This window comes from Sander vitreus, unplaced genomic scaffold (assembly GCF_031162955.1).
Source record: "Sander vitreus isolate 19-12246 unplaced genomic scaffold, sanVit1 ctg255_0, whole genome shotgun sequence".
Taxonomy (NCBI): Eukaryota; Metazoa; Chordata; class Actinopteri; order Perciformes; family Percidae; genus Sander; species Sander vitreus.
The window spans coordinates 105001-117500 of record NW_027595423.1 but is presented as its reverse complement, the minus strand read 5'-3'; the positions used below and the strand labels follow the sequence as shown (position 1 = coordinate 117500).

The 12500-nt window shown below is 44.0% G+C and overlaps 1 protein-coding gene across 2 annotated transcripts in view; it reads left to right on the top strand.

Annotated features, from left to right (window-relative positions):
* LOC144513449 (macrophage colony-stimulating factor 1 receptor 2-like) overlaps positions 1-9862 on the top strand; it is a 36407-nt gene extending 26545 nt beyond the window's left edge. The window contains exons 10-23 of one of the 2 annotated variants that reach the window (XM_078244529.1): positions 581-690; positions 1147-1273; positions 2409-2510; positions 3608-3718; positions 3807-3951; positions 4813-4886; positions 4975-5063; positions 5660-5782; positions 6212-6323; positions 7265-7364; positions 7440-7566; positions 8554-8638; positions 8897-8937; positions 9080-9144. In XM_078244529.1, coding sequence (XP_078100655.1) covers positions 581-690; positions 1147-1273; positions 2409-2510; positions 3608-3718; positions 3807-3951; positions 4813-4886; positions 4975-5063; positions 5660-5782; positions 6212-6323; positions 7265-7364; positions 7440-7566; positions 8554-8638; positions 8897-8901 — 1310 coding nt within the window. In that variant the 3' untranslated portion in view covers positions 8902-8937; positions 9080-9144. Of the gene's footprint in view, positions 1-580; positions 691-1146; positions 1274-2408; positions 2511-3607; positions 3719-3806; positions 3952-4812; positions 4887-4974; positions 5064-5659; positions 5783-6211; positions 6324-7264; positions 7365-7439; positions 7567-8553; positions 8639-8896; positions 8938-9079 lie in introns of both variants that reach the window. The other variant, XM_078244527.1, reaches the window with a different exon arrangement.
* The last annotated feature ends 2638 nt before the right edge of the window (positions 9863-12500 follow it).

Genomic DNA, 12500 nt, shown 5'->3' with positions numbered 1-12500 from the left:
ATAAGCAACACAGAGACGAAAACTGGCAGACTAATACACAGCTCCGACACAGACAAGAAAATGACCTGACACCAGACAAGGGGAACAAAAAAACTAACAGTTACAGGAGGTAACGAGCAAACAAGGTGATACAACAGGTAAAACACATAAGACAATCACAAGGGCGGGAAAACTTAAGACAGGAAGTAGAACTGGACAAGACAAGGGAGACAACAGAGACTTCAAAATAAAACAGGAAACACTAACAACAGAAACACACAATCATGACATGTTGTGAATACGCAGGTCACAAGAAGTAATGAGGTTTTGTTTTTGTTGTTGTTGGCTCACTTTTACTCACGACATGCTAACCGGCAACATAGGATTCCATTCACTATGCTAAGCTAAGCTAGCAGCGGTGCTGCCAGACTAAGACAATGAATGCACTGAGACAAAAATGCGTTTGCCCACCTAGCTAAATATAGAGGAGACGGTGAATAACCCTATTTTACACACGGTGGCGTGTTTCTTTACACCCCAGATGTGCTTGAAGGCATCATTGTGTTGATGTTTAATAGATGTGGTGCTATGTTGTGTTCAGGTTCTGCAGGAACTCCGGGGACGTTGTTAACTCCGGCTCTGATTGGAGCTCTGAGTGCTGCGGCCTTCCTCCTCCTGCTCCTATTGGTCGTCTTATACAAGTGGAGAATGGTACCAAACTTTATCTCTACAAGGATAAAATATAACCGTTAATATCGTCGGCCGATGCTTCAGTTACTTTAAATGCTCAAAACCCAATTTCCACATAATGTTGTCTGCTTTTTCTCATTTTTGTTTAACACGTTTGACATTTTTTTCCAGCGCTTTTTACGACACTTCTTTTAACGATTTGTCTTTTTCTTTTTCGATGCTTTCGTGATGCTTTTTTTTGTTGCTTTTTTGATGCTTTTTGATGATTTTTGGGATGTAACAGTTGGGAACTAGATAATAACTCAACCAGGTGTTTTATTATGTTTATTAAATGTTATTTTTTAGTTTCTGAGGACTAAGGCAGTGGCAAGATCTTAATCTGATTCATTCAGTAATCTCTTCATTACAAGATAACATCTTTCTCCTCCTCTTCATCTTTCTCACATTTATAACATGTTTCTCCTCTTCATCACCCAGAAACCCAGGTACGAGATCCGCTGGAAGATCATCGAGAGCACCGAGGGAAACAACTACACGTTCGTGGACCCAACCCAGCTGCCGTACAACCAGCGCTGGGAGTTTCCTCGAGACAAACTCCGCCTTGGTACAACTCAGAAAGATAAACTAACCCTAACCCTAACCCCTAACCCTAACACCAACCCTAACCCCAACCCCCTAACCCCCTAACACTAACCCCCTAACCCTAACACCAACCCCCTAACACCCTAACACCAACCCCCTAACCCTAACCCCAACCCCAGCCCTAACCCTAACCCCAGCCCCTAATCCTAACACCAACCCTAACCTAACCCAACCCCTAACCCTAATACCAGCCCCCTAGCCTAGCCTAGCCTACTAACACCAACCTAACCCCTAACACCCTAACACCCTAACACTAACCCCCTAACCCTAACACCCTAACACCGACCCCCTAACCCTAACCCTAACCCCCTAACCCTAACCCCAACCCCCCTAACCCTAACCCCCTAACCCTAACCCCAACCCCCTAATCCTAACACCAACCCCCTAACCCTAACACCCTAACCCTAACCCCAACCCCCTAATCCTAACACCAACCCCCCTAACCCTAACCCCCTAACCCTAACCGAGTGACATGCCAGCCCGTGCATTACGTTGCCCTCCATTTCAACTACGTAGTTGTTGGACGTGTGGGGAGATAACTGGGATCTGAACACAGGAATTCCGACACTTTTCTCAATGTTTTTGTCAATTTTATTTAAATTTTTGGTCACTTTTTGGGCGTTTTTTTATGATGGTTTTGTCATTTTTTCCATTTTTTAGTCACTTTTTTTAACAAATTTTTGTCACCTTTGGCGATGTTTTTGATATTTCACTTTTTTCAGCGATTTAAAAAAAATGTTTTGTCGATTTTTTTCCTGCACTTTTGGAGCTTTTTCCAACATTTGTCACATTTTTCAACGTTCTTTTGTCATAGTTCCGATATAGAAAGTTTTTGTAAACGGGTCAAATTTGACCCGAGGACAACAGGAAGGTTAATAGTTGCCAACTAATCCATTAATCTTTGCAACTCTAGTTACGGTGGTAATAACTCAACTAATCAACCCAACATACCCAAATCTGACATGACTTACACTTCAAAATAAAAGTCATTAAAGTCTGTTTCTACGGGCTCAAACTGAGAGTTGGATGTAAACAAAGATGGCGGATTTACTGTGTTTGTGTGTGAGCGTCCCTTTGCCCCTCTCTCTGTCTGCCAGGCGCTGTTTTGGGCTCGGGAGCATTTGGGAAGGTGGTGGAGGCGACAGCGTATGGTCTGGGATCAGACAACGCCACCCGTGTCGCCGTCAAGATGCTCAAACGTCAGTATCACATTATCACAGAGATAGCTCTGAGAAACTATTGTTTTCACTGTAAATATGGCAATTATTTCTGTTTCTGTGCATGCATTTCTCTTCATTACATTTTTATGAAACTTTTGTACACTAACACTTGTACGTTTGTATGTTTACATCTACGTATGTCATTTGGTTGTGCCTTGTATGTTACATAGAAGGTATACAAAAGTTTGGGGTCATTAAGAAATGTCCACTCCATTATAGACAGAATACCAGCTGAGATCAGTTGCATTGTTGTTTTAACCAGGGCAGCAGTTTTCAGATGACATCATGTGATTACATCATGTCTAAAGGGTTCTCACTGTTGTTGACAGAAGTGGCTGAAGAAACGTTTGAAATCCATGCTTTTTGGTCTAAACCTCATACCCAAATTAAAAGTGGTACAGCTCCCATATACTGTGACACTCTGGGGTGAGCCTGGTATCACTGGACAGGTGACTGATGTGGGTGTGTTTGTGTATTTGAGAAGTGTTGTATTTTGTAGTTTATTGGCTTTTTTCTTTGCACTTTTCAAATGGAAATAAAGAAACACACATATCTGTAGAAAGAAATTCATATACAATCTATTTTTGAGTCTTTTGGCTTCTGGAAATAAAACCCCTCCATTCTAGCCTCTGTAACTGTGTGTCAGTGAGGCCTAGAATCACCCTGACACATGGAACAAACACTGGAGAGTCTCACCTGTCCAGTGATACCAGGCTCACCCCAGAGTGTCACAGTATATGGGAGCTGTACCACTTTTAATTTGGGTATGATGTTCAGACCAAAAAGCATGGATTTCAAACGTTTCTTCAGCCACTCTTCTGTCAAGAACTCTTTTGCAATTATGTAATCACATGATGTAATCTGAAAACTGCTGCCCTGATTAAAAAAACAAAGCAAATGATCTCAGCTGGTATTCTCTCTGGAATGGACATTTCTAAGCGACCCCAAACTTTTGACCGGTAGAGTATGTGAGCCTCACATGTATTCCTTCCATGTAATCTGTATTTAAATTATATATTATATTATGCATGAAATAAACTAAAACTAAAACATGAGCACATCCCGCTGTGTTCCAGCGAGCGCTCACTCGGAGGAACGGAAAGCTCTGATGTCCGAGCTGAAGATCCTCGGACATCTTGGTTACCATGACAACATCGTCAACCTGCTGGGCGCCTGCACTCGAGGAGGTGACGACGGTTTAGATTATTGACCAAATATGAATCTATACGACCACGACGAGGCAGAGACGTGACTGTGACCTCTCTCCCCCATCAGGCCCCATGTTGATGATCACAGAGTACTGTAGCCATGGTGACCTGCTCAACTTCCTGCGGGCTCACGCTCAGGACTTCATGGCGTCCATGTTGAGCGTGGACGAAGTGAAGGGCGAGGTTTTCTATAAGAACAGCCGGCTCCGGAGGTCTGAAGATTTATCTCCTTCTAATCACTCAAACTAACCAATCTGTGATGTCATAGTGTCATGGTTGTTATACTTTATATTTCCTGTTTTATTTTGTAGTCTCTGTTTCTCCAATGTCATGTCTTGTTTTACTTTCTGCCTTGTGTTTTCCCTCCTGTCTGATTGTCTGCCCCCCCCGATGTGTTTCACCTCTTCCTCAGCCCTCGTGTCGCCTGTCTCTGTGCTGTCTGTCTGTTGTCAGGTCATTGTCTTGTGTTTGTGTTTGTGTTGGTGTGTATTTCTAGCCCGTTATCTCGATGGTCCAGTTACTTTCGTGTCCCTTGTCTTTTGGATTCCTCAACATTTTTGAAACTGTTTTGCCTGCTGTCTTCAGGACTCTTTTTGTTGTACCTTTTGTGTATTAATTCTTTAAACTCGACACTGCTCTGTCGTCTCTGCATTTGGGTCCGCCATTTCTCCGAATCTTGTTACAAATAGCCAGACAACAGCACTGACATGTTTCTTATGAACTCTTTACTCTGCAGTTTGTGGTTTATCACTTTTCTGTGGGGTTTTGTGAGGTCACAGCTGTGTGTAGACTCACCTGGACCTGTACAGGAAGCCCATTGGCGTTTCCTAGGCTGGCGAATGAATGTCCTGCCCTTTTCTGCACTTTTTTTGACACTTACTTGCATTTCTTTTGACGCTTTTTTCAATCTCCTTTGATACTTTTTGATGACAGAGGCAGAGTACGGCAGGACATTCCTTCACTATGATGTAGATACCTTCAAGTAAAATGTTACTGAATTTTTAACCGCAATTGGCAGCTGGTGTAAATGTAAAGCCGTGACTAGAAGTATGAATGATGTCATTGTGTTGCAGTGACAGCGGGATCTCGTGCTGCTCAGAGTATCAGGAGATGCTGCCGGCTCTGAGTCCGGGACAAAAACACCTGGGTAACAACCTGAACTCACCTGAACTCACCTGTAGTCTCTGAAGTCAGCCCTGTCTTAACTTCCTGTTTGGTGACTGTCTGTCTCTCAGGTGTGCAGACGAACAGCGTCACTGTGTGTGACCTCATGAGGTTTTCCTACCAAGTGGCACAGGGTCTGGACTTCCTGTCCACCAGGAATGTAAGAAGACACACACACACACACACACACACACACACACAGAAACACACAGACACACACACACAGAGACACATACACGCACACACACACACACACACAGAGACACACACACACACACAGAGAGAGACACACACACATACTACACACAGTAACACACACACACACACGCCTGTCTTTCTAGACTAGTTTGGACCACCATCAACATAACACATTCTCTAGCCCCGAACCTTAACTTAAAGGATAACTTTGGTATTTTCCACCCTGGACTCTCTGTCTCCATGTTTGTGTGTCTGATGGAACAACAATCTGTGAAACTGGTCCAGTATTAAACCAGAACCAAGCTGTAATGTTACCCTACAGGACTAATGTTCAGCAGCAGTTAGAGTCACTAAAAGTTCTGTTGTTGCTGCTGACAGACTCAGATTATTATTCTAAGTGTCTGACAACATTATGGGATGGATCCCTCCAGAGAGAGACCTTTTAGTTAAAGAGTAAGATCCTTTTAGTTTAACATGAAACAACCCCAACTGTTTTAAAACCTTCCTAACAGTGTCTGTCTTTCTGCCTGTCTGCCTGTCTGTCTGTCTCTCTGTCAGTGTATCCACAGAGACGTAGCAGCCAGAAACGTCCTGCTGACTGATCGTTGTGTTGCAAAGATCTGTGACTTTGGTTTGGCCCGAGACATTCGCAATGACGACAGCTACATCGTGCAGGGAAACGTCAGAGAAACTCAATCATTTACCTTTCCAATCATTTACCTATCCAATCATCTTCCTGTCCAATCATCTATCTTTCCAATCATCTTCCTGTCCAATCATCTTCCTGTCCAATCATCTTCCTGTCCAATCATCTATCTTTCCAATCATCTTCCTGTCCAATCATCTTCCTGTCCAATCACTTACCTTTTCACAGGTTCTTTAATTTATACAAACAGATAAATAGATACTCAGCCTTTTAATGGAACAAATTTAGAAAATAAATCTTACTAAATCAAACTGATCGTCAGAATATTTGACTCGCAAACTCAGCACAAACCTTCATACTCAGTTTGAGAGTCAAACATTCTGATGGTTAGTCTGATTTATTAGGATTTAACAGAAACAAACAGGCTTTTATTTTGACACTTCCTGTGTGTATTACTGTGACAGGCTCGTCTGCCGGTGAAGTGGATGGCTCCAGAGAGCATCTTCCAGTGTGTTTACACCGTCCAGAGTGACGTCTGGTCCTACGGAGTCCTGCTGTGGGAGACCTTCTCTCTGGGTAACCAAGGCAACCCCCAACACCCCCTCAGCCAATCATGTTACAGCTCTGATTTTGACCATTTTCTGTACCCATGAATCCATCCTTACAGAACTGTGACATCACAGTGATGTCACATATGAAAGTATAAACCAACACCTTCAAACCCTCCAAGGATATGGGTGGTTTGTTACTTCCTGCTCTGCTCCCGTCAGAACTACTACGACCACTAGAGGGCGCTGCTACTAGAAACATTAATATAGGGTTAGGGTTAGTACTACTACGACCACTAGAGGGCGCTGCTACTAGAAACATTAATATAGGGTTAGGGTTAGTACTACTACGACCACTAGAGGGCGCTGCTACTAGAAACATTAATATAGGGTTAGGGTTAGTACTACTACGGCCACTAGAGGACGTCCTCACTAGAAACATTAATATAGGGTTAGGGTTAGTACTACTACGGCCACTAGAGGACGTCCTCACTAGAAACATTAATATAGGGTTAGTACTACTACGGCCACTAGAGGACGTCCTCACTAGAAACATTAATATAGGGTTAGGGTTAGTACTACTACGACCACTAGAGGACGTCCTCACTAGAAACATTAATATAGGGTTAGGGTTAGTACTACTACGACCACTAGAGGACGTCCTCACTAGAAACATTAATATAGGGTTAGGGTTAGTACTACTACGACCACTAGAGGGCGCTGCTACTAGAAACATTAATATAGGGTTAGGGTTAGTACTACTACGACCACTAGAGGACGTCCTCACTAGAAACATTAATATAGGGTTAGGGTTAGTACTACTACGACCACTAGAGGACGTCCTCACTAGAAACATTAATATAGGGCAGAATGAGGCTGGAACAAACCACTGATGGGGGAGTTTTTCAGGGAGGACAGACTGGAAGTTCTCTGATTGGATCATCTGTAATTGTGTTTACCTGTTAACAGGTAAGAGTCCGTACCCAAACGTTGCCGTGGATACCAACTTCTACAAGATGATCCAAGATGGCCGCCACATGGATCAGCCGGACTTCGCTCCAGCAGAGATGTGAGCAGACAAACATCAGTGTTAATAAAGTTGTTCTGTCCTCTCAGTGTTAATAAAGTTATTTTGTCCTCTCAGGTACCAGATGATGAAGCTGTGCTGGAGTCTGGAGCCCACCGACAGACCGACCTTTAAGATGATTGGTCAGCTCATCAGCAGGCTCCTCCCCTCTGCCGGTGACTCATCGCCACATCACAGCCCCCAGGTGAGATGCCTGAAGCGGCAACTCCCGGCGCTTTTCAACATTCTTTTCGTGTTTTGGTGCTTTTGTGGCGTTTTTCTTCGCACTGTTTTGGTTTTTGTCTGATAGAATTAAGCAGGGGGACATTTCTATGGAAAAAAGCATCACAAACAGACAACAAAAAGATGGCAACAGTTAAAATGCTACGTTCATTATTCTAACTGTCACTGCCCAACGTGAGTCAAGCATGCGTCACTTTGCTACAAGTAGCCTCCAAGATGCTAATGAGAGACTTCTGGAATGTCGATACAGTAAAAATGGACCTACAACGAAGTTGGTTCACTGCTGGCTACAAGTTAGCAACCGAAAACAACAAAGGCTGTCACTGGAATGGCGTTTTGAGCTAACGTTAGCAATCGAACACAACAAAGGCTGTCACTGGAATGGTGTTTTGAGCTAACGTTAGCAACCAAACACAACAAAGGCTGTCACTGGAATGGTGTTTTGAGCTAACGTTAGCATTCAAACACAACAAAGGCTGTCACTGGAATGGCGTTTTGAGCTAACGTTAGCAATCGAACACAACAAAGGCTGTCACTGGAATGGCGTTTTGAGCTAACGTTAGCAACCAAACACAACAAAGGCTGTCACTGGAATGGTGTTTTGAGCTAACGTTAGCATTCAAACACAACAAAGGCTGTCACTGGAATGGCGTTTTGAGCTAACGTTAGCAACCAAACACAACAAAGGCTGTCACTGGAATGGCGTTTTGAGCTAACGTTAGCAACCAAACACAACAAAGGCTGTCACTGGAATGGCGTTTTGAGCTAACGTTAGCAATCAAACACAACAAAGGCTGTCACTGGAATGGCGTTTTGAGCTAACGTTAGCATTCAAACACAACAAAGGGTGTCACTGGAATGGCGTTTTGACTCACATCTGCCCTGACTCACATCGGGCAGCGACAGTGTCTAGGACCTGAATGCATCATCTCTCTTTTTCTCTCCACAGTCGGCGTACAAGAACGTGGCTGAGTTCAGAGAAGAAGAAGAGGAGGAGGAGGTCAGCGATGCTCTGAAGGGAGGAGAAGAAGAAGGTAATTAACGCATCATCATTCCCTAAATAAACATCTCTCATTCCCCCTGCTCTGGTGTTCCCCCCTCTCATTCCCCCTGCTCTGGAGTTTCCCCCTCTCATTCCCCCTGCTCTGGAGTTTCCCCCCTCTCGTTCCCCCTGCTCTGGTGTTCCCCCCTCTCATTCCCCCTGCTCTGGTGTTCCCCCCTCTCATTCCCCCTGCTCTGGTGTTCCCCCTCTCATTCCCCCTGCTCTGGTGTCCCCCCCCCTCTGAACACAGATTGAAAAGCAGTTCAGGGCAATAAGAAGAGACGCCCAGCGGTAAAAAGCAGCTAATGGCTAAGAGCAAGTGGAAAAAGATCTTTAAATTAGATTTAAATTGTACTAACTGTAGAATCTACTGTGGGATGGGAGGCTGTTGCTAGGAGACAGTTCTGACTCTGCCTCCTTCTGATCCTCTCAGATCGCCATGACAACGGTGACGACAAAGAGGAGGAGGAGCCGATGATGAAGAACATCTACCAGCTGTCCTGATCGTCTCATCCAATCAGAAGCTGTTCCCCTGATTCCTGCTGTCTCCAATAAAGATGTTCAACATTACACTTTATTCACATATTTAGAGTAAACAGTGACAGCATCAAATCATGCCTTTACACACACACACACACACACACACACACACACACACACACACACACACACACACACACACACACACACACACACACACACACACACACACACACACACACACACACACACAGACACACACACACACACACACAGACACACACACACACACACACACACACCACACACACACACAGACACACAGACACACACAGACACACACACACACACACACACACACCACACACACACACAGACACACACACACACACACACACACACACACACACAGACACACACACACACAGACACACACACACACACACAGACACACAGACACACACAGACACACAGACACACACACATATATATATATATATATTTTAGGGCTGTCAAACGATGAATTTTTATTAATCACATGTTTTATCACATGATTAAAATTCTATTATTTAGCATTTCAGAACAGTTTTTAAGTCCATATTAACAATGAAAGCCGTTCTTACCAGAGGATCTTAACTGGGAATCAAATGAATGCAAAGAAAGTGACTTTATGAAGTTGATTTTAAGATTTGTAATTATTTATTTACTGTAAACAAAAGTAAATGTGTGAATCTGTCATTATTGCACAATTCCTCCAAGTCCCTAACTAAAAACTAAAGATCCTATCTGTCCTTACCAGAGTCCATCTAGTGTTTAGTAACTCCTAAATAATGTAGATTCCTCACTGACGTCCAGTGATCAGCGGTTAATGAGCAGCTCATTTCTGCACCAGTCCGTGTTAACACAGCCCATCTCCACTCTTACCCGGCGTCAGAGAAACAGGCTGGATGGTCCGCTACACTGTGGTTCAGCCATGTTTCCACAACAACTAAAACACAGCAGTCTCTGAACTGGCGTTGGGAGTTTGGTTGAAGTTGGATCTAGTCCAGTTTGTTGTCTAATGAGGACACTTGCAAGCAGGATTGATGGAACGGGTGGCCGGCTAGCGTTAGCTTTCCACCTAGCTAGGTTATACTCCAGCCCCCGTTCACGTTTCACCGCTGAGGATGTCCCCCCGTGATCCCCCGCTCCGGCGGCCGCTGCTGCCCGCTGGTCAAACTAACCTGTACGGCGGGCCACAGCAACCTCTTATTTCCGAGCATTCATCTCTCCCCCGCCCCCTGAGGGCCGGTGGTCTAGTAGCTGGTAGCTCCAGCTGGACGTGCTTCGTGATATTTTAATTCAGCTTTACACAATGTGCATATGGTTTAGACTTGTCTACGAGCCGTCTGGGAGTTTTGTAAAATAAAAAGCTCCATTCAGAGTTATTGCTGCTGTGTTTCTCCATCATGCTGCAGCCTGCAGCAGCAGGATGTGTTAGGAGGAAGTGGCAGCTTGATGAGAAGTAACGGTGCTGCAAAGGGTCAAAATAGTAGCTGTTAGGCCCCACGCCAAGCCCAGTTTAGATTAATGAGATTAATAGAAAAAATCAATCGCATCTCGTCGGCCCTTAATCGCATCGCGATTAACGCGTTAACGCTGACAGCCCTAATATTTATATATATATATATATATATATATTATAGGGACTGTTTTACTGCTGGAATGGGACCTCGAGTTACATCTTAAAAGTCCAAATGGAAATGATCCCTGACGCCATTATAAAACCTTTTGATGATGTAATTAATTAAACTTCATGCCATCTTCATCACAAGTCCAACCAGTTCCACTTAAAGGGTTAGTAACTCATGATTACTGAGTCACTGTTCTCTGGGACATGTTTTCATGCTACTGTCACGACCAGTCAAACCACGAACGCCGTGTTTGAGCTATGTTACTGGTCACTGGCTGCACGGCGTTCGTGGTTCGACTGGTCCTGACTGTTATCCAAGATGGCGGCCGCCTGTATACATGAACACTGCTGTCTTTATAATCCATCTTTGTAATAAACTGACTGTACATGTACAATGTTCTAAATGCTTCAGTTTACATGTAGGGACCTCATTATGCTACCGTCGAAGTGTGGTGCTATTTTGAATCTTTATAGTGTTCAACACATTCTCACTCCCGTCTCCTAAAATACGGACGCTTGGTCAGGTGCCTTTGTCATCGTTAACGCTAAAAGTCTCCTTTAGCGTCATATAACGCGCTTTATCTAAGCACGCTGGGTCGGGACTATTGGCGTCCCTTTTGATGCCGTTAGGTTTAGGGAAAGGTCGTGGGTGGGCTTACATTTCCGTGACTTGCGGGAAGAACGGGGCGGTTAAAGACACACGCGGGACATGATCCCCGGTCTCCTGGGTGAAAGTCCTGTGTCTGACCCATCCTCCCCACCAACCAACCTCCCTACGAGGTATTCCCCCTTACATCCTCCTCTCTAAACCCTGCGTAGCTGCTGCTCTCCCCGGTACGTTCTACTAACACGCTGAAGGATGCTTTTTTTGTCGCTTCAGACGCTGACAGCCACTGTCCATACGTATTTTACGAGTTCCGGGTGAGAACGGGTTGTATTGTTGTAGAAACAGAGATTTGTTTTTACTTTACCCTCTTCCCCGACTACTAGCGTTATAAAGTATAATGCGATAAAACTGGTCCCACTGGATTAGCATGAAAACAGATCCCAGAGAACGGTCGACTCGGTAGACGCGGTATTAACCCCTAGGGTCAGTTTGCGCCGGATTTGTCTTTTAAGTGGCGGTCAGGGGAAGTTTCCTGACACTGTTAGTAATATTTTGGTTGGGTTATCAGGCCAGTGTTCCAGTTCAGTGGTTTTTATTTCTGAGAACAAACTGTTCTTGATCATTCGTCCTCAAGTCTTGGCAGATACAGTATAACTCTTACAACATTGACGAGGCTTTCCCCGTCCCGTTGGCCCACTGGGAATTATATTTTAAGTATTTTTAAGTGTTTGAAACTTCAGTCACAGCGGCTCGGTTGGAAACGTAGACGTGGTCATATTTTCAATCTCCAGTTAGCTTTTAGCACTGACTTGATGTATGGCTCTATGAAACCTTTAATATTTAACCCTTGTGTTGTCTCCCCGTCAACCATGATGCAACTTTTGGTTTTTCTGGGTCAAAATGTAAAAATAATTCCAACGTTTTGTCGTCTTTTTTGTCACTTTTTTTGAAGTTTCTGTCAATATTTTTCTGCTTTTTTGACATTTTTTTCCCATTTTCATTTCAACGTTCCATTATCAATTTCTCTTTACATGCTATACAATTGAATAAAAATGAAACAAAAATGAAAGTAGTGAACTGATCATTTATTTGACT